The 25,931-nt window shown below is 38.5% G+C and overlaps 1 protein-coding gene across 4 annotated transcripts in view; it reads left to right on the top strand.

Moving 5' to 3' along the window:
• Positions 1 to 13,596, top strand: part of bcam (basal cell adhesion molecule (Lutheran blood group)) — an 85,758-nt gene extending 72,162 nt beyond the window's left edge. Inside the window, exons 11-17 of one of the 4 annotated variants that reach the window (XM_017702039.2) lie at positions 2,992 to 3,116; positions 3,839 to 3,977; positions 5,379 to 5,414; positions 5,926 to 5,946; positions 9,207 to 9,342; positions 11,765 to 11,816; positions 13,523 to 13,596. In XM_017702039.2, coding sequence (XP_017557528.1) covers positions 2,992 to 3,116; positions 3,839 to 3,977; positions 5,379 to 5,414; positions 5,926 to 5,946; positions 9,207 to 9,342; positions 11,765 to 11,816; positions 13,523 to 13,552 — 539 coding nt within the window. In that variant the 3' untranslated portion in view covers positions 13,553 to 13,596. The remainder of the gene's footprint in view (positions 1 to 2,991; positions 3,117 to 3,838; positions 3,978 to 5,378; positions 5,415 to 5,925; positions 5,947 to 9,206; positions 9,343 to 11,764; positions 11,817 to 13,522) is intronic. The other 3 variants (XM_017702040.2, XM_017702042.2, XM_017702041.2) reach the window with 3 other exon arrangements.
• The last annotated feature ends 12,335 nt before the right edge of the window (positions 13,597 to 25,931 follow it).

Here is a 25,931-nt window from a genome sequence, read left to right as displayed (position 1 = left end):
TTTTACAACATACAGTAACCACACATCTAAGGAGAGGTACAGTGGGGGAAAAAAAGTATTTAGTCAGTCACCAATTGTGCAAGTTCTCCCACTTAAAAAGATGAGAGAGGCCTGTAATTGACATCATAGGTAGACCTCAACTAAGAGACAATGAGGAAAAAAAATTAGAAAATCACATTGTCTGATTTTTAAAGAAGTTATTTGCAAATGGTGGAAATTAAGTAAGTATTTGGTCAATAACAAAAGTTCATCTCAATACTTTGTTATATATTCTTTGTTGGCAATGACAGAGGTCAAACGTTTTCTGTAAGTCTTTACAAGGTTGGCACACACCGCTGCTGGTATGTTGGCCCATTCCTCCTTGCAGAGCAGTGATGTTTTGGGGCTGTCGGCGGGCAACACGGACTTTCAACTCCCTCCAAAGGTTTTCTATGGGATTGAGATCTGGAGACTGGCTAGGCCACTCCAGGACCTTGAAATGCTCCTTACGAAGCCACTCCTTTGTTGCCCTGGCAGTGTGCTTGGTATCATTGTCATGCTGAAAGACCCAGCCATGTTTCATCTTCAATGCCCTTACTGATGGAAGGAGGTTTGCATGCAAAATCTCACAATTCATGGCCCCATTCATTCTTTCATGTACACGGACCAGTAGTCCTGGTCCCTTTGCAGAGAAACAGCCCCAAAGCATGATGTTGCCACCCCCATGCTTTACAGTTGGTATGGTGTTCTTTGGATGCAACTCAGCATTCACTCTCCTCCAAACACGACGAGTTGTGTTTGTACCAAACAGTTCTACTTTGGTTTCATCTGACCATATGTCCCTGGCGGCGTAGTGTGTTACTGACAGTAGCCTTTGTAATGTTGGTCCCAGCTTTCTGCAGGTCATTCACTAGGTCCCCCCGTGTGGTTCTGGGATTTCTGCTCACTGTTCTTGTGATCATTTTGACCTCACGGGCTGAGATCTTGCATGGAGCCCCTGATCGAGGGAGATTAGCAGTGGTCTTGTAGGTCTTCCATTTTCTGATTATTGCTCCCACAGTAGATTTCTTCACACCAAGCTGCTTGCCTAATGCAGATTCGGTCTTCCCAGCCTGGTGCAGGTCTACAATCTTGTTTCTGGTGTCCTTCAACAGCTCTTTGGTCTTCACCATAGTGGAGTTTGGAGTGTGACTGTTTGAGGTTGTGGGCAGGTGTCTTTTATACAGATAACAAGGTCAAACAGGTGCCATTAATACAGGTAATGAGTGGAGGACAAAGAAGCCTCTTAAAGAAGAAGTTATAGGTCTGTGACAGCCAGAAATCTTGCTTGTTTGTAGGTGACCAAATACTTATTTTCCACCATTATTTGCAAATAAATTCTTTAAAAATCAGACAATGTGATTTTCTGAAATTTTTTTTCCTCATTTTGTCTCTCTTAGTTGAGGTCTACGTATGATGTCAATTACAGGCCTCTCATCTTTTTAAGTGGGAGAACTTGCACAATTGGTGACTGCCTAAATACCCCCCCCCCACTGTATACACCAACTTGCCACTTCATTAAGTACACCTCCTTGTATCTACACTCTTGGCTATACATATAGGTGCATTTTCCATTCATTATTATTCAATGAAACCTGAGATACTACAAGGTAATGGAGAAAAACATTAATAAACAATAATTGTCGTTGTAAGTAGCACAAGTTTCTATTCCGAGGAGCAATACCCAATCTGGCAACCCAGGCCAAGGTTGCTGAGACTGTTTGAAGATGTCAGTGTTAAGTAGTACAGGACAGCAGAGGAAACAGTGTCTTTAATCACAATTGGTGGTGGTGGTGGTGGAGTGTTAGTGTGTGTTGCGCTGGTGCGAGTGGATCAGCCACAACAGTGCTGTTGGAGTTTTTAAACACCTCATTGTTACTGCTGGACTGAGAATAGTCCATCAACCAAAGATATCCAGCCAACAGTGTCCTGTGGACAGCGTCCTGTGACCACTGATGAAGGACCAGAAATGGACCAACAAGGTAGGAGTGTCTAACTGACTGGATAGCGAGTGGACAGCGTTTAAAAATTCCAGCAGCACTGCTGTGTCTGATCCACTCGTACCAGCGCAACACACACTAACACACCACCACCAGAAGTGTCACTGCGGTGTTGAGAATGATCCACCATACAACTAAAACCTGCTCTGTGCTGGTGCGTAACAGTTTTTAGGCTAACTAATCCGGTCTTCCTGGATCTGGCCAGCTTTTGTGAAGGTCTGTCATCATTTTTCACTTAAAGGGCACTTCAAAATAAGTGTTTTTCAGCTGATGAGCCAAGAGTGCGGTCATTTAATTTTCTTTATTTCATTCTGTAGTGATGCACTTGAAAGCTGTGCTATGAAAGATTCTTTTGTTAAAATTTAAAGAAGTAGCCTTACTGAATCAAGAGAAAACACTAAAATATGGTGGCTGCTGCAAATCAACCTATAAACCTATAACCAGTGGTTGGTTAGTATAGTGGTTAACACCTCTGCCTTCTACACTGTAGATTGGAGTTCAATCCCCCACCAGGGCAAGTGCCCTACACTATATCAATAAGAGTCCCTGGGCAAGACTCCTAACACCACCTTGGCCTACCCGTGTAAAATGATCAAATTGTAAGTCGCTCTGGATAAGAGCATCAGCCAAATGCCATAAATGTAATGTAAATGTAACCACTGCTGTTTTCCTTGATCTTGCAGGCCTTTTTGAGTTACTGTGCTGTGTTTCTGTGTTTTGTATGTAACAAGCTAGCAGAATATCTCTGATTCGCACATGAAAGTTCCACTAAAGGCTCAGTACATCATATTTGTAATGTTAACCTTATATTATATTATATATTATATTCTTATTTATCATACATTTGAATTAATCTGTTAAATCTTATGCTTCATCCATTGAAAGTCTGTACTAAAAAACTAATACTGATACTGAATTCTCTCTCTCTCTCTCTCTCTCTCTCTCTCTCTCACTATTTCTCTCTCTCCTACAGGCAAGCCTGAGATTGATGTGCCTGTTAAAGTCGAGGTGAAGAAAAAGGGAGATTCAGTCACTCTGAGGTGCTCTGCTCTAGGCTATCCTGCTCCACAGTTCAACTGGAGACCCTCTGGCAAAGAGGTGTGTGTGTGTGTGTGTGTGTGTGTGTGTGTGTGTGTGTGTGTGTGTGTGTGTGTGTGTGTGTGTGTGTGTGTGTGTGCAATTGTCTGCAGAAGTTTTTCTCTCCCTAGTTATATACATGGTGTGTTGATTTTTCTAAGTGATGTGTGTTTAAACAGTTGTGTGCCAACGTTTGGTTGCGTTTGGGTGAAAATAAGTCAACACATCATCCAAAGAAAACATAATTCTGCACATTTTAATTATTGTTTATTTACTGAACATATTTGGGGGGGGTACATAAAATGTGGCCTGTGCAAAAGTTTGGGCACATTTTATATTTTGTAATTTTTTTCTAATATGTTACAAAGTTGTTATTCCTAGATGCTTCCATTTCACAATAATAGCACTTAGGCTATTACTCTAGGGCAGATCTAGCAGGACAGAAATTTCACAAACTGACTTGGCCAGTTGACTGGCCAAGGAGGCATCCTGTGACAGCGCTATGTTTTAAGTCACTGAGCTCTTTAGCACAACTCCTTCTACTGCAAATGTTTCTCTTTGGAGATTGCAAGACCATGTGCTTGATTTTGTAAACCTTTTACCCATGAGTGTGGCTGAAATACCTGGATCTCAGTATTTAGGAGGGATGTCCTCATACTATAGGCCATAGAGTGTATTTCTTAGCTGCTATGTCTCCACAGACTGTACATGATTATTGTGTGTGTGTGTGTGTGTCTTTATAGTCAGTGACAGTAGAAGGACAAAAGACTATCAGCATAAACATCCTGCCGGCCACAGATGCAGTCATTACCGATGGTGTCACTTGTGAAGCGACCAATAAATTTGGCACAGACACCAAGAAGTTTGAGGTGGCTGAATCAGGTTGGTTTTTCATGACTATTACAATTATGCTGCTATGTCACCCAGCCTACAACACTAGTCAGATGTTCTGACATGTGACTGAAAGTATACATTTCCCATTTTATACATTTTCTTTGTTATTTTTACTTGTAAAGTGCTAAAAATATTGCATATTTTCATTTTAAATTGTCATCGTACATTTTCAAATATGTAACATATGTGCCTGACTTGAATGATTACATGAAATATTTGTATTATTATTATTCTTGTTGTGACTATAATTTTATTCATATTCATTATTATATAATGCAACCGGAAATACTACAAGGTAACAGAAAAACAACACCAATAAACAATTACTGTCATAGTAAGTGGCATTGAAAATTATATTCCAAGGAGTCCTACCCAATCTGGCAACCCAGGCCAGGTTGCTGAGACTGATGTCAATGTTAAGCAGTACAGAGCACAACCCAGGCCTTTAATTACAGTTGCCCTTATTCATCCAGGTCTGTCCACCTTTAATGGTATGCAAACTACTCTGCATCGGATTTCATGATATTTGAGTACAATGTGGGAAGAAATTGATTCTGACAAACAAGCTACACTGACATAAGTTTAGATGATAAAGACACAAAACTGGGGAAGCAAAGCTGAGAGGCTGGGACAGAAAGCTGAAATTAAACCTGTTCTGTGATGTTATATTTGCCCAACTATGAGGCACATAAACCAGCTGCTTTAGCCGGGTTAGCTTATCTAGTGTCCTACAGATCAAAGCAGCACAATACAGGACCGATTCCATCCGCTCTGCTGTTAGACAAAGTGTGGACGATAAAAAATCCCTGAGAAAGTTAAGTCGCGAAGTGTTGGAGCAACAGGGAGCAAAATTGAACCTGTTTTTAACGTTTTGAGCTGTAGCCTGCTGGGCTAGGCTACGGCTAATATAACTTTAGTTAGCTTAGCAGACTAAAGGTTCCACCCACCATAGTTAGTACAGGCTCATTTCCAGCTAACTGGTGCACAAATAACACCTATTTAGAGGACTCTGAAAACAATTCTGAAAGAATTGACTGGCTGGTGTTGGAGGGACGGCCAGGCGTGAAGGTTTTCTGTAGCATTTAGCCTGTTAGCTACTACCGTGTAGTCTTTCTTCAGTATATCGTGCACTGATTTAGCAGCACAGCAGTTGGTAAAAGAAACCGTAACCGGTCTCAAGACTCCGCACAGGTTTCCCCTCATAACCATTTGACTACCTTTTTCCCCAGAAGTGTGTAGAAATGGGTTTTATATCATTTTTTGCAATAGAGTGGACATGCCAAAAAGTTTGGACTGGTACTGTGTATTGTTTTCATGTAAGCACAATACATGTACATTACAAGTAACTAATCTTACTGTACTTTTTTTTTTCCCTCTTTCTTTCCACAGCTAACACTGCCGATAGACGCAACCATGCAGGATCAGGTAGACACTTGTCGCTGCTCTCCCTGCTCTCTCTCCTCCTCTCCTCCCTTTCTGGACTCTGTCTTGTACATACTCTGTAGCCTCGCTATCCCAGCACTGTACATTGTATATTGTGTATCGCTACCAGAACCACTGTGTAAATTGTATATTGTATGATGCTTTCCCATCTTTGTATGATGTCTGGCCTGAACTTTCTGCCCTGAACTTTTTGTGCGATTCCTGCACCTCTGACTATTTTCCTCCTTGGGGGGACAATAAAAGATTCGGTTCTATTTTCCTCTCTGCTCCTTCCTTCCTTGTCTTTCCCTCAGAGTGTCCGTTTGTTAACTTTCTTTCCTTCCTCACCTCTGTTATGCGTCACTGTAGTGTGTGTCTTGTCATGGTGGTGGGCTTGTCACTAGCGTTGTGAGTATCTTTCACTGTCGCCGGGGGGTGTTTTTTTGTTGTCTATGCTAAAATGGTTCATGCTACGGGACTCAACTCTCTTTCCTTCTTACACTGCTGCTCATAGGAAGTCCTGTGTTTGCAAAAGGTCTGTACGCTTGCTGGTGCTTATCTGTATGTGTATGTATTACGGTTGGGGGGAATTGTAATGCAAAGAAATAATTTCGGTACAAAACGAGATCTAAAATGTTACGATACCTTTATTTTGCATATGATGAAAATGTGGTGATTTGCTTTATATAAGCCAGTGATGGTGGTGCCAACTGAGCTTTTTTCTCAATGGGAAAAATGAATGGCTTTTTCAGAAATCACTGCTGTCACACTTTGTGGTGAACAAAAATTGTAAAAAACGTGTTGCCCTACATATATTTTTCCCCTAACTTTTCACTTGATCCTCTGAATTATGAGATTTATAAGTAGATAAAATATAAATATTGCTACATGAATGCCAACACTGCTGCATGTTAGGCCTGGGCGATATCTAAAAATAATTAGCACTCATTTTTTCTAGTTTTCAAGAATGGCTCATAAGCTCCTTCTGGTGTAGGTTCATGGTGACCTACATTCTTTTAGCACTGCCTGATGGAGAAACATCAGATTGCAAGTGATTTCCAAAGCCAGGATGCCTTCGTAAAACAATATAAATTATTATATTTTGACTACGTATCTGAAACAAGATGCTTAAGCCAAACAGAAAATGCTGCAAATTTGTCTGAGAAGACATGTCAAACTCTGGGAAAACCACAGCACTGTAATGTAGCCCAACACCTTTTTAAGGCCCCATAATATCCCACTGTTTTACAGTAAAAGTGAATGAAACATTATGTCTACATATTATTTCATATATATTCAGCAAGCTGTTGAAGGGAACATCAGTCTTTCCTAGTTTTCTGTCACTTCTCTTTCCCAACATGATGATTGTCACCTTTAAGCATGGATTCCTGAAAAAGCCATTTACATTAATGGAGATAATGTAGCTAATGGTAGCCTAATGTTACTAACTCTCTAGCTTATGTACTTCATTGGCGGTTTACTGAGAAACACATCAGTGCTTTGAATACTTGACTAGGGTCAGCTATGGTAGCTAGCTAACTTGGCCGATATGAAGAAAGATCACCCTTCGTTTTTTTATTTTCCACTCAAAATGGCCAAAAGTTATAAGTGCACAAAACATATTTATTTGCTTTTTTTCCAGTATTTATTCTATACACCCTTTGCCTTCATCATAGCTTCCATTCTTTGAAAAAACTTGCTTTCAGTTTTTCAAGAAAATCTGCAGAAATGACCTCAGTCGTTGGAGTCAAACACATTCAGAGATAATGGACTGCAGTGGTCAGCCTGTTGTTCAGAGAACACCAGCAACTTGTATGATTTGCAAAAGTGAATAACTAATTTGATGGCAGTTTTGAGTGGCTATTAAAAAAATGAAGGTTGGGTCACAGTACTGTAAATATTGCTAAAATAATTTGCAATCTTGCACAAAGAGTCGAGGCGAGGCATATGTGAGAATGGCCAACAGACAAAATCTAAATATGTATTTCTTAGCCTTATTGGTTTGATTAACAGTTCTATTACTTACAATAGATTTATATCATGCTAATTGAATTGTTGGGCTGGCACTAGGGCTGTGACAATAACCATGATCACCCCAATTTTTTAACATATTAATTTAATTATATGTTTATTTTTTTTGTATTTCCTGTTTTACCAGTGAAGTCAAGGGTGTGCGGTATGGTGTGTGATACAAAAAAAAAAAAAAAACACAAACACTAATCATTGTTTAGTTATCACCATTGACTGTCTTCCATCCTATGTTCAAGAGATTCTAGAGAAACAATTTTTCGGTTGCCAGTCATTTCAACTTCACATGCAACAGAAAGGGACAGTCCATTTAACATATGGTGGATTTCTTTTCTGTTTTAAAAGTTTTTTAAAAGTTTTTCTCTGTGATTAATATTTATCATTACTACACCATACAGATAAAGTTCAACTGAATGGATGGACACATGATACACAGACATAAAAAGACACTCTGTTGTAGGAAGGAAACATTGTAACTCCATTTTTGACATTTTTCAGTTTTGGACATAATTCAAAAATACCTGTTACCCTTTACATTGTACGTAAATTCCGTGATGAATGGACGAAAAGAAAAGGCCCAAAATGACTTGGAAAATAGTTTGGTTTCATTGACTTACATTAAAAGTAAAGTAAGTTTTTTCCTTCTCATTTTGGAGATACAAGGTTTTCTTTCCACAACAGCAAAAAGCATTTAAAAAAAACAGTTGGAGTGAGATTTTAACTGCAAGTGCTTGTAGCAAACATTTTTAACATATTTATAAACTTTTATGTGTTATCACCCATACAGATGACGCTAAATTTTTCGATTTAATAATGGCCACATATGTAGTTCCTAGGCTTAGTGTTATAATCGGAAATCTGGTCGCATTTTGGAAGGCGCAGCTGGTGAATTTGGACGAGGCAATATGGCACATTTGTAGTTAAAAAGCTTCCGGAAACGGTGGAGGTTGTGGGCGTTGGCGGTAGGAGTGGGTGAGGGGGCACTGGTGGTAACTACCAAACCATGGGGATATGCTGCTTTTTCACCACAGTAAGAAAACTTCCCCACAGTCACAGCCCTAGTTGGTACTGAATTGCTGGTATTTGTACTGAAGGCAAAATTTGGGTATTGATCCAATACTATGTGCCGTATGCAAAAGTTTGAACATCTCGGTCAAATTACATGCTTTGTTGATAAGTGAAAATAATGAAACCCATGTAAATATGAAATTTTAACATATTGGAGGAAAAAAATAATGGCACATTTTACGTTAAAATCAGTGAATACACAGTAAATGTGTGTTAAAATGTACAGAAGTGTGTTAATTGTAGAGAATATGTTCAGTTATTTATACTTAGAAAATACAATAAAGCATGTTATTTGACCAGGGATGCCCAAACGTTTGCATTCAACTATGTATGTGAGAGAGATCGTTCTTGGGACAGTGTATGCATTATGTGTGTGTGTGTGGTTTTTTTTGTATTTGTCAGGTGGGGGTCGTTCCCTCTGTTTTTGTTTCCCATGTGATATGATATTTTAAAAAAAAACAATCCCTTATTGTTCTCTTCTTTCCTCCCCACCCTTTCTACCCCACCCATCTCCTGTCCCTGCCTTCTACTGCTGAACTCATCTCTTTCTCGTCTCTGTCCCCACCATTTGTTTCATCCATCACCCTCCAACCACCTCTTCTTGCGTCTCTCGAAACTCCTTCACTTTGACTCCTTCATGTCTTCTCCAACCTTCTCCATTCTGTCTTCTCTCATCCTTCCTCTCTCTTTCTCTACTAGTAGCTGAACCTCAACAGGCCGGCTCCAGCATAGTAGTGATCGCCGTGGTGGTGTCTGTGCTTCTGCTGCTGTTCATTGTGGCCGTCCTGTACTTCCTCAGTAAGAAGAACAAGATGCCTTGTGGCAAAAAGGACAAGTGAGTGCCTGATAGGAGAAGAGTGGACAGTGACGTTTATCTAAGATACAGGACAGATGTCTTGTATCTGAGATAAAGTGCAGAGGGGGAGTGTTTTGTCGATGTGGCTGGTAGGCAGGGTACCTGCCCTCATTGGCCACTTAATCTGGTACCATCTACCTATACAGATCATTCTACTCAATTGGATTGTGTCCAATTCTGAGTTAAGAACCACGTTTCAGACTTTTAACTAACTTGGACTTGAACTTTCCCAAATGTTTAGGTAGTGACTGTTTCAGTACTGACAATTTTAGCTCATTTTTAGCAAAACACTAGCCAGTAAATGACTAGCAAACACAGCTTTGAACAGTTGAACACTCATAAAATCATAGTATTTTTCATTAAAATCCCAAAAATGTTTATTGATTGCAGAAAATGTGTTTTGGTAGTGACAACTTTTAATGTTGCACACAGCTAATTTCTCACCATGTGGCCATGAGGGACAGGGATACAGTCTCACTTCCTGCTCTAAAATGCAGGGGTGTGGCTAAAATTAGGCTCTGGCCGTGGACTAAAACTCTTTGTTGTAGTAATGACATGAAAACATTTGCCAGATACTGCTGTCCAATGTTTTTTTATTATTATTTATTTAAAAATTAAACTCATGATAAATGTGAATCTATCAAGTTTAAAAGGAAAGAAAATACAAAAACAACTACAACGTGGTTTTTCCACAAGTTGAAATTTAAGGTTGGATTTGGGACAGACAGAAAGTACTCTTTATTTGCTGATTTTGTTTCTATGTGTATATATGTATGTATAGTCTCATAAAGCCTTGGGTATAAGTAGATTGTAACATAATACTTGTGAATATCTAGGGTTTGAATACTTTATTCTTTTTTAAAATAGGTTTTTGCTGTGGGATGGTCGAATATTCTATATGCGTTTTGTATTTGTACAGTAAAGGGATGAGGGAGTAGCTAAGTAGCATGCTACTTTTTGTAGTTAGCTACCATTTTTTGTAACTAATATCTGTAGCTGCTACAGTTCAGGGAAATCTAATAGCTGTAGTGCCTGTCTGTAATTGTAGAACTACAAAGTGTAACTATATAGTAAGTGGAGCTGATAAAATGCACAATGAGTGTAGAAACAAGGAGGGGCTCATAATGTTATACCTGATCGGTGTATATTGATGAAATGTGTAAATTGGAGAATTTTATATATATATTATATTATATAGTTTTATTACATAATTTACACAAAATTCTGTTTTTTATTCAGTTATTTTTGTTGATTTTTGTTAGGAAAAACCTGGAATGATTGTCTTTGCATTTAATCTTAATTTTCGTTGGATATCACGCCTTCGGGTGTGTAAGATTGATTGCTGGTTACGCTTTTTGGTGATCGTTTTTTTATATTTGCAGCTTTTCAAATTGTATGTTTCTTTCTGGCACATCATTAGCGTGTCAGGTGGAGATTCACAAACATTCTGACAATCGTGCTCTTAAAGTAGCTAAAAAGTAGCCGCTACTTTTTCTTGAAAAGTAACAAAACTGTAGCTAGCTACAAATTTTGGGAAAAGTAGCTATAAAATAATCAACTACTAATTTTTCAGTAGCTATCCCAACCCTGTCAGCCACACTCTACCCTGTCCATTAGTGGAAAGGGACCACCATATGACCAGATGTTATTTCGGTAGTGATCCATTTTAATCACAGCAGTGACAACACAAACTTTACGTCCGATTCAAGCTGGATTTGTTTCACCTGAGGAAGTACTGAATTTTAAGCAATTTACAACAAAACCAATGCCTTTAATCCAGTATAAATCTGCAGAGTGCTCTGTAATAATTGTTGAGTGATTGTAATCCAGTATGAATTTGAATGCGTCATTTCTAGGTTCTTAACAGTAATAATTGTGGAGTGATTTTACTCTAGTATGAATCAACATGTGTGTGTAGTTTTTACAGTCTGACAGTAATAATTGTGGATTTATTTTCATCCATTATGAACTTGAATGCATATTGTTTCTGCATTATTAACAGCAATAATTATGGAGTGATTTTAATCCAATATGAATCTGCAGTGTATGTAGTTTTTCAGTCTGACACTAATAATTTTGGACTGATTGTAAATCCAGTATATCAAGAGTTTTTACGGTGTGAAAATAGGGTAACTGGGTGAACTCTAGAAGTCCCATTACAACCCACCTCAGGCTAATATGATAACAAAACCTGCTAATAGACACCAACGTGTAGTGTTGTTGTTATTGACTGTGTCCTGTGGATTAACACAGTCAAACATGTGGGGTTTATGCTGTGCCATTCAGTCAGTCCGATTACTGTACACAACCTTCTCTAGTATAACTAACCCAGCTGCAGTAGTGCTTTCACAGGACACTGCATCTAGAGTTTCTGTATTCACCCCTCTTGATGTATTTGCAGTGCACCTGGAAATGGGCAGGACAAGCATGAGACAAAGCCATTCAATGAGAAGGTGAGGGCTTTGTCTTTTCTTTTCTGTGACCATTGATTTCATAGGGACGTCCTGATTCCAAAAAGCTGATATAGTCTTAGTTTAATAGACGGGTATTGTCTATATTAGGTCTGATCCACTTCCAGTTCTCAAGGCTATTTTACCCCATGGAGTAGTTAGAAGTTAACAACCATTCTATAGGCTGTGAATTTCGCCGCTTGTGAATTTCCCCGCTGTGGGACTAATAAAGGATTATCTTATCTTATCTTATCTTATTCACAGAAATGGGCACTACTGCACTTTGTGCAGGTTGGGGCAGCTAATTTAGTGACTTATCCACTAAAATCTTTCATGCAAATGAACAAAGTGTAACTTTGTAATCGACATATGGAATACAGTATGGAAGCTCGTTTCCGCCAGGTAGGACAAAAGGGCTGCATTCCAAACCACATACTAAGCTCAAAATAGTGTGTAAAATAGTGCACCACTATTAGAAGAGCATTTATTAGTGTAGTATGTAAAGTATAGAAGTGTGTGGTTTGAGACGCAGCCAAACATTTTTAATCCTCTAATTCTGGTTCAAATTTCAAAATTCAAGTTTGAACCTGAAATTGGCCACCCCACCAGCGCAAAGTGCCGGCAGACTGTGGATCATTGGTCTATCTTAGTAAATCTGCAGTTTCCTGAACAGGGATTTAGTCTAGGGTCTAGTCCTGGACACATTTTCTTTGAATGGAGAATCTCCTCTCAGAATGCTGTATGGTCCAGGACTAGCCTTAATCCTTGTATGGGAAACCAACCCCAAGTGATTTCAGTAAGCAATTGGCAACTTAACATATTTTGTGTAAATAAGGTTAAGTTTATTATATTTAATGTACATTATGTACAGTACTGTGCGAAAGTCTTAGGCACCCAAGACATTTTCAAAATCTATTTGTGTATGGGTTTATCTGCAGAGAAAAGTGGTGATATTTGAATAAACACATTTTTAATATTATACATTATACATATATATATTATAAAATTATAATTATAAATAACTAATCATATAAATAATAAATAGTGATTTTCTGGATGTTAGTGTGTTTGTTTACCCATTTTCTCTCCTCGATGAAGCCCAGTATTATATGTGGTTAAAAAGCAACTCCTGGTTTGACCAATCAGTGCTTCAGTAAATTATGCTGATGATGTAATTGATGATATTAACAAGTCTCTGTGGTGGCTGTGAAGTAGTCAAGGAAAAATATGGACCCAAGAAATTCTTGTTACTTTTTTTTCTATTGTTTTTATGTTTATTTGAATTGCCCAGACCATTATCCCTCCTCCACCAAACTTGTTTTGGCACTATGCATTATGATAGGTAGTTTTTTCTATCAAACTTCATATCGTTCAATATCGTTACATATTGCGATAAATGTCAAATAATTATTTATAATTATTTCTTTCATTTTTGAAGGCTGATTCATATGAATTTATTCTAATGTATACTGTGATAAACTCACTGCTGAGGAAAATTGTTTAAAAATTTGCTTAGATGCTTAAACTTTCACACAGTACTGTATGTATAAGGCTGTATTAAATACAAAAATACAAATATCATAATGTAGTAGGTGCCATCAGATAATGAAGACCTCTGATTGTGAAGGAGTTGGTAACACCCATTCCTCATATAAAGTCATGTCATTAAAATGACCATTGTGTTCTTTTTTTTTTTTGCTCTTTAACAGGATGTGGAAGAAGCAAAATCATCAAATTAAATGAAGATGGGACAGTGAAGTGGCAGGGGTGCCTTTTCTTTACAGAAAGAGGCACTGACCTGAAGGGCGAAGACGAATTTGAGCTGTAAATTTTGTTTCTGGTGGGGTTTGGCACATTGGGGCTGTATTGGGTTGGGGTTAGCGCAAGGGGGGTGGGGGGGGGGGGGCGGGGGGACAAAGACAGTGGGTGGGGGGTTGGATAGGGGTGGGGCTATCTAAGGGTGGGACCAGGACAGGGAAAGGGACAGGGACTTTACAATTGAAAAGAGGTCTTCTCTTTTCATCGGGGTGGGCTAAATGTAAATCAGACATTATTTTGATAACGTGTCAAAAGTCAATCAAGCCAGTCTTTGTCTATTGTTGATGACTGTGCAGACTAGCTGTGGAGAAAAAGGCATTGGCAGTACCATCCAATAGCTGGCCTCAGGCCAAATTCCTTATCAGCCCCCAGAGTCCAAGGCTCTTTGATAAAACAGAGCCAGTGGACTGCCCTCCTGCCCATGCACTTCTGCACAGACAGCCTGCAGTGGTTCTTATTGTCCTTTCCAGCACTGTTCTTCCAAGCATAGGTTCGCACCTGTGGCCATCTCAAAGACACTGAGCGCCAGGGCAGCGTAAACTAACCTGGCCATGACTTGTACAAATAGCCTGATGCTACTGAAATACCTTGTCACTCTGTTTTCTTCACACTGTATGTATTTGCTTTTTATACCTGAATTAGCTGTTATTTGTTTCCTAAGCCACAGCGAGTGAATCTAGACCTTAAATCAATGAGCTAAAACCAAAAGCTTGAAGGTGACGTGGAGCGAAAGATAAGAGCGAATCAAGGCCAGCAGCTTTGTTCTCTCGAAAGCCCTGTGAACTTCAGCAGAACTTTAAACTAAATCCTCTCATTTCCTCCCTTCTGTTCTGGATTCCTCAGCCCAGTCTGATCGTGTTCAAAGAGTCCGCTAATATTAAAAGGTTGTTGAGATAAATACAGAGCACAGTCCTCTCAATTAAAGCTGAGTGAAAAGGCTTTGCCTGCTGTTTTGCTCAGTGTCTGAAGTTCTTGACGTTTGCACTGAAGCTTAGCTAATCAATCTAAAATGCAATGGAAGCTTATAGCCAGTAGGCCAATGTTGTGCAAACTGGGGAAAACGGGCCTGTTCTATGACTCTTCAGCCACATTTGGGGCTACGACATGATTACAATCCAAAGACAAACCTCGAAACTACAGTTCGCTTCCTTTTGGTTGTCGTTTAACAAAGCTTCAGTGCTCAAGATATTTTTTGCTGCCTAATTATGTCCAGTTTTGGAGCAGCACAGCATTGCCAGCGGGGTAGCCCTGGCTAGGGAAGAACAAACACTTGTGCAGGCTGTGCTCAAATCATTTTTAAGGAATATTCCAGCATTTTTCAGCCTAATCTCTATCAGCCCCATCTGTCATGCATGGTCAATTGCCGATTAAGCTTGAAGTATTGGTCTGAACCTGACAGGCCAAACTGCCCGTGTCAGGCGAGGTTGGGTTTGGGCATCATTTCTCAAATGTGCGTCAGGATCGGGTGTAAATTACACATTCAGGTTCTCACAGCTCCACCTCCCACCTCCAACCGCCTACTTCCTCTACCTCAAATCGTTTAATCTTGGAAAGTCACCTGCTCGGTACTGATGTCCATGAAGCTCACACTTGTGAGAAAAATGGGACATGAATTTAATGCAGCCAAAAGGACGTTTAATTTGGCCAAAAATATTTTTATTTGCTTTCTGTGTTTTATCGAATGCTCTGGGGAGAGCAATGAGAGTTTTAACAAATGAAGGCGAATATCTCACTATATCAAATCTGCAGAGTGTAAGGGCTGTGCATTTTGGAAATTCTGTCCAGACTAAAGATGCTTGTGATGCTGTTCAAAAAAATGAATTTGTTAAAGTAGAATATAGAATTTGAACTTTTTGGTCCACAATGTAATGACAGCTATTATTCTTGCCATATGGTAACCAGTATAATGACTTTTTTAGATTTTGGGTGATGTTGGGTCTATGGAAAGAATTTGTTATACTTGGGTCAGACTCAAAACAAAAAGGTATTTATCAAATTGGGACGGAATTTTCTTAAGCTTAGGTCAGTTTCAGACTCGAAACAAAAGTTTGGGTCAAGTTTGGACAGCATTTTGCTATATTCAGGTCGGTTTTGGACTCGAAACAAAAGTTTTAGTCAAGTTTGGACAGAATATTGTTATACTCGGTTCAGACTCGGACAGAAAACTCTTAATCTGTATTCGAGTCCAGACCAAAATTTCCAGCCCGATTCAAACTCTAATTACCATTGGCAATAACTTGCTTCTATTCTCAAAACCTTTTGGCTTGAATGCTTATAATAGAAGCAGTTGCTGAATTCATGCTGTATCTGTATAGTTTGGTCTTTCAGAAATGGGACTAAAAAGTCATGGTCGTTTGTTACCGGTGTAGTGGAGCGGGTGGAGTTTTGAATTTTCCTTAAATAGTCATATTTACATTGTATTGTATTACATTGTATTTACAACATTTATTCATTGAATTCTGCAACTGCCCAATGCCCGCTAAGCACGTTTCAAGTCAGCAGGTACAGAGAAACAGTGGAAATATTTGTCTGTGGTAATGATACAGATGCAGCCCACAGAGATTAGGCTGGAATATTCTGAGAACGACTTCTGCTGTTTCTCCTCCCTCCTCACTCACCCTTCTCAGGCCTCCTTTATTTGTATTTAGGGGAAATCTAAACGCATTTCATTTCAGTTTGGTGGGCCTGTATGCATCTGTTTCTACAGTAAAATCTCAACACTGCCCTAATGAAAGTCACAAGGGTAAACAGTGACCGGAACAAGCCTGGTCAAGCAGAGCAGAGTGGGAAATGTTAGGATCAGGGCCAGAACAGGCTTTACTGTAAGCACAGTCAGAGCTGCACAGTCCGGAAGAGGAGCTTTTAATATTGTATTTATCTCGTGTTATCATTTATTACCACTTCTGTTTTGCTTTTATTTCTCTTTTCCTTTTTTTTAATATATATATAATAAGAGTAAGAAAAGGTATGGGGTGTAAAAAATATTGAGCTGCTTTTTATAATGTCATATTTTATTTACCATTTAATGCTGTGTTGATGTTGCATTTTGTTTCTTTTTTCTTTGCAAGAGTGCAAGAGCTTTTCTCTTTACAGTCCAGGTGTCCAGAAGGCTATAGAGTCACTATGTTGTTTGTTGTTGAGAGAAAGCGATACTGGGCTTTACTGAAAAGGTGGAGTATTAAAGGAATGTTCACGTTTTTTTCATGGTGTATAATTAAATAGTTACGACATTAACAAAGTCATTCTGAGTGGTTGGATGGGAAAAGTGCCTTTCTGTGGAAAACGATTCTCGATTGCTCACAGTGGCAGTGATAGAAACCAGACGTCTAGAGAGCTTAAGCTACATCTCTGAATGCTATTATACAAAATGGTACTGAACATGCTGTCTGAGACGGTGTTTTAAAATAGTTTTCAGATAAAAATTTTTGGCTAAAATGTATTTTTAAAAGTGCATTCATGGTGGAGAGGTAACCAGGGCCGTGTGCAAAAGTTTTAGTGCACCTCAACTGACGTTTTATTGATTTAAGTGAGAATTAGTGAATAGATCTTATACACAGAGCACACTTCTGCATGTTTTAATGCACGATTACTGTTTATTTGCTGATTTGAACACATTGAAGTTTGCTCCCTGTAAAGGATGTGTTCTCTTCAAGCTTTGCATAAGACTGCACATGCAGGATATTCCTGATATTCTCAAATTTTAGGGTTTGACATTATTTTACCCTCATCAACATAACATAAGTGCTCAAAAGCTCTCAAAGCCCTGGTTACCATCATCACCACTGTAAAGAAATCAATTGCTGGATTTTTTTCAGATCAAGCCTCTCTGAATGACTTTCTTTACACAGATTTATGCAGAAAATATGCATACTTGTGGAATTCCCTTTCAAATGTAGCCTATTATGAGATGAGATCATATTTGAATATTATGCAGCCTTTTTCTTAAGTGAAAGTGAAATGATGGCACTGCTCTTGCAGATAATTTGGCCCTTATTTCAGATCTTTTTCCTAAATATTCAAATGTAATTTTACTTCATAACGTGAAATGCCTAGAAATGGGTCAAATAATCTTTGAATATACTTCCAACAATCACATGATGAGAAATTTTACATGTATTAGCTGCATTTAAGATGCTTTCACTTGCTAAGATCTCATTTTTCTCACCGCGCTCAGTGAAGCCTGTATTCCTTTTCTCAGCATGTAACAGAGTCTCAGTGCTTGGAAGTCCCTTCAGCTCAACTAACAAGGACAAGGTTGCTTTCTCAACCTTCTTGATTAGCTTCAAATGCAATTAGCTGCACACACACACACATTCTGTGCTTCTTTGTATGAAGATTTGAAAAAGACAACACAGTGATTCTAGATGCTCTAACCAATGTCACATGCAGAGTTAACAGTAATTGGATAAGGCTGGGGAGGGAGGCGTGGTTGTAACATATAGGGGTGGGGTGGGCGGGACTTTGGTTTGAATAGAATCATGCATGGCGTTATCTGGTGGTTATTATGTACAGTGCTGTGCAAATGTCAGAGAGCACCTTCATTTGTTTAATTACCTTCATAACAGCCATTAAGTAAATCAGAGCATATATATTTATCCAAAACTGACACTGATGACTCAACAAATAAATGTAGTATCTAAATCTCCTGGGTGGTCAGTCCATTGTTCTGAGATCACCAGATTTCTTTTTTTAATGTGCAGTTTTTTGTCTATTTGTTGTTCCTCAGTAAGGGCTTCTTGACAGCTACACATCCTTTCAGACTCATAGTGTTGAGTTGTCTCTCAGTGGAAGGATGGACTGTGGATGTTTGCAGAACTGAAGCAGCTAGGTTTTCTTCTCTCTCTCAAAGATGATTTGTTGTCTAGCAGGTCTTCCAGGTGGTTGTTAGGAGTCCCATTTTCAACTTCCCTTTTCCTGAGAAACGTAGATAAATCTTACATCCAATCTCCACAGAAGCATCTCCTGAAAATGAATATCTCCTTCTTAATGGCTGTTTTGAGTAGAAATAAAAATAAATGAAGGGTGGTCTCTGACTTTTCCATCATAAACACACACACACACACACACAAACATCTCTGAATGCTTTTTAAACATCTCTGAATGAAAACATTGCTCAAACTGGCATTTATAGGCAACTAAATGTTAATTGCAACCTTTTATAAACCTGTAGAATGTTCCCGTGTATTTGTCTACTGATTTCTTCGCTTTGCCCAAATATAGCCATAACTTCATGACTGTTATCGTTGAGATGATTGAGGTGATCGAGGGTTATGGTCATTATGCATATCATGGAATTGGAACGCAGTTTTTAAAGAAAAAAAAAGGTTTTATTTTTTACAAAAGGATGAATTGTGTTGAAACTACTGAATTGTTGCACCTGCATATTTTTATCTTTTGTCACTTCCACTGGTCCTTCACTGGTTTAGACATCTCATCATGTTTCATGGTTAATGTGACTGCCTTCCCCTTCTTGATGTATTGTATATTTTGTGATATTAGCTGTGAGCTTCGTAGCCTGTATTTTATTTTTTTGTGGAGCTGTGTAGAATTTATACTGAAAAAAAAAAATACCAAAAGACTTCAGTGTACTTGTGTCCTGTCTTTATTATATAATGCATTGCCAAGAATTTTTTTTTCCAATTGGAGCACACATTAGATGGAATGTAATGACAGGAATGATGGAAGAGATACATCATGGCAATGTAAGCTTAAGGCAATGAAAACGAGTTGAGTTCAGATGTTTCACCAGTATAAAATCAAGCACATAACCATGCAATCTAAACAAACATTGCCAGTAAAATGGGTTGTGACGTTAAAAGTGGCACGGTCACAGGATGACATCTTTGCCACAAGTAATTTCATGACATTTCTGCCCTGATAGATATGCCCCAGACAACTGTAAGTGCTATTATTGTGAAATGGAAGCATCTAGGGGCAAAAACAGCTCATCCACGAAGTGCTAGGTTATGCAGACTCTCAGAAATTGTGTAATGCATAAAAATCATCTGCCCTCTGTTGCATCAATTACAACAGAGTTCCAAACTGCCTCTGAAAGAAACTTCAGCACAAGAACTGCATTGGGAGCTTCAAGAAATGACATGGCCAGGAAGCTGCACACAAACCTAAGATCACTATGCACAATGCCAAGTGTTGGCTGGAGTGGTGTAAATTTCATCCCACTGGACTTTGGAGTGGCAGAAATGTGTTCTCTGGAGTTTTCACTTTCTGGCAGTCTAATCAACAAATCTGGCTTTGGCAGAAGCCAGAAGAACATGCATAGTGCACACAAGTGAATTTTGGTAGAGGAGGGATCATCAGCAGGGACTGTTTTTCATACCCCTCAATTCCAGCGAAGGATAATATTAATACTACAGTAAACAAAGACATTTTAGACAATTATAAGTTTTCAACATTGTGGCAATAGTTTGGGGAAGGGCCTTTGCTCTTCCAGAATGACTGTGTCCCTGGGCACAAAGCAAGTTTTATAAAGACGTAGTTTGACGAGTGGAGAAACTCAAGTGGCCTGCACAGAGCCCTGCTCTCAACCCCACTGAACTACTCTGGGATGAACTGGAATGTTGACTGTGAGCCAGATCTTCTCATCCAACATCAATGCTTGACCTGACAAAAAATACATTTTAAAGAAGGAGACAGTGGTTGGCAAATGAATGGGAAAGCTTACTATGCTTAACAAGTTCCACCCATCAAGAAAAAGAGCCAATTGGCCAGCTCGTTATGCTGAAAGCAGAAGAAGCACCTCCTCTACTTGGGCTCAATTTTAGCCTATTGAGCCAAATGCTACAAGCTATTTATGAGATATTTGTGACTGAAAATAACTGCCCAGCGGTGTTGCCAAGATGGCTGCCAGGTGGACTGACGTTCCTATAAGGACTTTGGTTCCTAGGGAGGACTTGTTTGTGCAAAATCATAGATTGCTTAATATTTTTTATCAACAAAAATGCACTGCTGGTTTAATTTCAGGCTTTTTTTAAACTCCAGTTATAGGACTTAAAGTGCCTCATGTACATCAGTGAGAACCGCTTCAGTCAGCTAATGAATTGATCAGCTCACCAACCAATCTGCAATGAGTAGTAGTAATGCTAGTGTCCTACCACCTAGTTGCTGTGTAAAAACAAAAAAAACAACAAAAAAAAAAAAAAAGAGGAAAGATAAAAAGGTAAGTTCTCTTTGATTTTTTTAGTGAAACACATCCTTCCACATTCAAAGGAGGTCCCTGCATTAATGGTTAAAAGTTAGTTTAACTTTTTTTTTTTTTTTTTTTTTAGCACCAATCATTGAGGACAGGCACCATCAAGCGTACATGTGTCAGGCTCCAGTCCTTGTGAGCCAAAATACTGCAGACTTCAGCACATTGCCTCATTAAACACACCTGATTCAGCTCTTTGGCTAATTAGCAAGGCCTTCATGATTTGAATTCAGCTGTAGCTTTGGCCTTGAAGGCCCTCAGTTTGACCTGCCTGCTCTAGCATTTTCAGGCATGTGTTGATACAACAGGAGGAATAGGAAGTGGCCATGCCCCCCTTAAACTGGCTCTAGTCTTCTGTCAAGAGACAGAAGCCTGGGGGCACTGCCAAGAAGGCATTGACTGGACACTCTTTCCTATAAAGACTTAGATGCTAGTTAGCTAGCTAGCTGGCTGGCTAATGAACACCACCTAGATATGAAAGGCAAATTAGCTAACTTTATTGTTTAATTCCCAAGCAACTAAGACCATCAAAAGTTGTTTATATTAGCTGTTCAATGACTAATCTTTGAAATCAGCCTAGTAAAGCTGATCATGTCTCTGTTTTGAAGGGATAATAAATTAGCTAGTTGGCTACCAAGCTAGCAAACACCAGCAATCATTAGATAAATGCTTCTAACTTGAATAAACCTGTATTTTAAAATTACTTAGTCTCTTAGCAGGGTTACCATCACAAATAAAAGTTGTTTATGTTCATAGGCTGTTAAACATAAGCCCTACATTTTATTCACTCATGCTTTATCCACTGATAAAGCTGACTCCAGTGAACTTTGGATAACATCCTCAGATTAATGTCAGTCAAACAGTTGCTTCAATTGCTTGTGCTGTAATTTTTCATGACAAAACATGGCTGCCAACTTGCTAAAATTGCTGTAAAACCCAGATAGGACCTCTATCAGTTGCACTGAAGACGATTAGCAGTCATTTTTTTTCCAAAACGCATGGGTAGACCTGCTCAACCCACATCATACAAAACACACAAAGCTTTATACATTCTGCTGCCCCGATGTCAATCAAATAAGCGACCCTGTAAAATAGAGCGGTCTCAGAGCGCTGTTACTATAGCAACCCATCATGGGACAAGAGAGCCTGGGCTTTATTTACTGATTTCAATTTGTTTTGCCAGTGTCATACACAGAGAGGCCCATGAATGAATCCCCCCTCACATCTTTGTGCTTCAACAGTGGTGAGGAGGTCTCAGACAAGCTCCAGCTCATCTCTCTGCTCCACTGCTGAGGTCACAACCTTGCACTCACTCGCCTCTCTGCCTGCCAAAGGCCCATTAAGAGATTGAAATACCTCCTGCTCTGCGGGAGGAGGATGATTTGTGGGCCAGAGTGCCATCAATCTATCTGCAGACCCACAGAGCCAGCAGCAGCTCTAGTTTACTACAGTTCTTCTAAAGTTTTCATGGAAATAATAATCTATTCCGGCTTAGCTAGCTGGCTAATTACTTTAATTTTACGTTTGTGCCTCCTAGTGGATCTGGTTAGGGTTTCTAGACCTACCAATGTCTAGGCTGGAGCACTATCTAGCGATCCACTGCAGACCTGAATACTCACTGTCAATTCTGCAGTGTTAGGCTAATAAGCAGTCTTCCTCAGCTGAGCTAGCTAGCTAATTACTTTAGTTTTGGCCCTCCTGGTGGTCAGGATTGGGACACCAACCTGTGGACAAGAGCAATATCAATTCACTGCAGACCCCAAGAATCAGCAGCAATTGTACCATTTTAAGCCAATAAGCAATTTTCCTCAGCTTGCTAGATTGCTTTGCCAGCATTAAGGGCATTCCAGCATAAAGCTAGCTTTTACTGTGTCATTGGTTTAGCTATGTAGCACTGTGTACATAACGTCAACCTCACTGATCTGACAAAATTCACAACTATGTGTTGTTTTCATCCATCGGAATCATCACTAGCTTGCATGCATTCCCCAAACACATCATACAGCCATTGTGCTCAACATATTCTGATCATATATCTAGATGCTAATAAATACACCCATGACGATAGCTAGCAGTAGTAATATTGCACTGACCTCAGTTTGTCAGACTTTTTTCTTTGTTAAACTAATTATTCAGACACCCTGCCTCCAAGTATGAACCCCACAGAACTATCAAAATATACATTCACCTTCAAGATAGGTCATTAAAAGGGGGCTTCCTAGTGTTTAAACCAGGAAATCTTGCTCTAGAAACCACTGTGGTTCGTTCTAGAAGGTGAGTAGTGGAAATGGTATTAATTGTAAAGTTGAATTAACTGTTTGTATTAATTGTAAAGCTGAATCATTAACTTTGTAGGATAACATAGTCATGTAAAAAATATGTGAAATATGTGGACATCGGTTTGGGATGTTCAATATGTATAGATAAATGTTATGTAATATAACAAAAAAACTGAAAATTTGACTTTTGCTGTCATTTATTAAAAAAAAAATAATAATAATAATAATAATAATAATAACAACAACAACAACAACAACGTGTCATTTGTATCTGTTAAAAAAGCAAGAACACACCTTATTAAGTCCTACCTTTTGAACCCATCCCTTGGTGGATTTACTTGTGTGTTTGGGATCATTATCCTGTTGGAAGGTCTACTTCTTCAGCTTTTTACAGATGGTCTCACATTCTCCTCAGTTGCTCTCTGGTATGAAAAGGGAAGTCGTAGTTGAATCTGTGGCTGCAAATTTGTCAGGCCCTGACAAAGCAGCTCCAAACCATAACACTCCCACCACCATCCTTTACAGTTCGTATGAGGTTCTTCTGAGCAAATGCTGCCTTTGGTTTTCACATGGTTTCTGGTACTGGCCAAACAACTCTTTTTGACTTGTCTGCCCATAGCACATGGTCTAGAAGTCCTGGTCCATGCCTAGATATTCATTAGCAAACTATAGTCTTGCTCTGATGATTCTTTTTAGACAACAAAGGCTAGAGCTATCTGCAGATCCCGTAATTCTATGAAATTCTGTTTTTTTTTAAAGACTTCCTTTAGCATCTCACGGTCAACTCTTGGGTACAATTCGCTGGGGTAGCCTGGTCTGGGTAGGTTAACAGTGGTTTTAAGTCTTCTCTACGTGGAGTTTTTACTTACCGACAGTGGAATGATTGATGTCCAGTATTTTCATCATCTTAAACCCCTTCACAGACTGAGAGGTATCTATAACTTTCTTTCTGAAGAGAGCTCTTTTGATCTATGTATGATGATGCTACTTACTCCAATAGCAAAGAGCAAACCAGATCAGATATCTGAGCTTTAAATAAGACAGAATTCTCCAAGATGTTCTCTAACAGTGTCCTAATAATTAGTACCAGTGATTTATGTAGAGGTGGCTTTACTTTTTCAACAGAAGAAACTTGCTTTACTGTTTATTTCAATTACATAAAGGATGACAAACGTTACTATGAAGGGTCACTTGTTAAATTAGCTCACTTTTGTCTGTCAACACATTAAATGAAGACTTGATATCCGTATCTCCAAATATATTGAAAAACAAACTTTCCTTTTTTCTTCACATCCATATAGACCTCTGAAATTCTGTGTCATTCCGTAGTCTATTATATATAGGCTGAATTGTCTTATATACTGCATCCATTTCTTTGAGGCACAGTGTATTATTAAGGTTTTATTATAATGTTTTAGATGTATTACATTGATTTTTTTGATGCTAGATGTAGATTTAAGATATTCTTCGTTTAAAAGTACAGCAGATCTTCAGCGTTTTAAAATAATTGCAGATTCTGTTCATTTAAAATTCTCAAACTCCCTCTTCAGAGCCCCCAGACCCCTAAGAGTCCACATTTTTGCATGATCCCAAATGCCAACAAATTAAAGCAAAGACTTTTAACCATATGGGGGCCCTGAGGACCAGTTTGAGAGCAAGTGATTTAAGCACTATAAAAATAATGTATAAAAGGTGTATTTATTCATTTGCTTTGGCACGGATGGGACACTTTTTTAAAGATATGGTTAATAATGTCTGCTCCTTCAGAGCCTGTCCAGAATATTGGATGATACACTGAATATCCAACAGCTCTCACTTGATGTGAACAGATAAGTGCTGACCTTCCCTTGACCGGTCTCACCATTTATTTATGGTTGCAATAAAAGTGCACACCCACATGGACAAACTGCAGCACCTTAATCAGATTTAAACTCCCATCAATCTGAGCCACCACTGAGTGCTAGAACTCTCATTTACCTAATTCAGCTCAGAAAGGGAGACTAGTGAATACCAAAGCTGATATTTCACTTCCAGACTGTCTCTGCATTTAACACAACATTTATTAAACATATATTCCAATCAAAATGAATAAAAAGTGTTCATTTTAAACTGTACAATACAAAAAAATATCACTGAAGTTGGTATATTTAGAAATGGCTACTGTAATCAAAATTACAATGATAAAAAAATTCAGAAATTACAGTAATACCATTTAGCACTTAACTAAATAACTATTCTATTGGAACTCAGTTGGGGAAACCATTCAAAACTTTGGAATTACTGTAAAATGAACAAATGATGTTCAATTGAATTATTCTATTGGAATGTGCTGAAAGAAAAGTCAATTTTTTATTTAATGTTTAAAATTTTGGGATCACCATTCAAATGTTTGGAATCACCATTTAGAAGTTTAGAATCACAACTTGTAATAATTGTTGGAAGTTTGTATTATTGTTCAAAAGTTTGGAATCTGTGTTTAAGAGCTGAAATTTAAAAATTTGGAATCGCCATTCAAAAAGTTTAGCATCACCATTCAAAAAGTTTAGAATCTGTGTTAAAAAGTTGGAGTTGAAAAATTGGGAAATCACCATTCAAAGGTTTTCAATTACCATGCAAAGGTTTGAAGTGTCTGTTCAAAAGTTCGAAATCATCATTCACAAGTTTAGAATCACAATGACAGTTTGGATTATTGTTCAAAAGTTTGGAATCACTGTTTAAAAGTTTGGAATCTGTTTTCAAAATATGGAAATGAAACATTTGAAAATCATTAAAAAGTTTGGAATTACTGTTCTAAAGTTTAGAATCACGTTTGAA

Source organism: Pygocentrus nattereri, chromosome 3, assembly GCF_015220715.1.
Source record: "Pygocentrus nattereri isolate fPygNat1 chromosome 3, fPygNat1.pri, whole genome shotgun sequence".
Taxonomy (NCBI): domain Eukaryota; kingdom Metazoa; phylum Chordata; class Actinopteri; order Characiformes; family Serrasalmidae; genus Pygocentrus; species Pygocentrus nattereri.
Note: the sequence above shows the minus strand (reverse complement) of the source record. Positions and strands in the feature narration are given on the sequence as shown.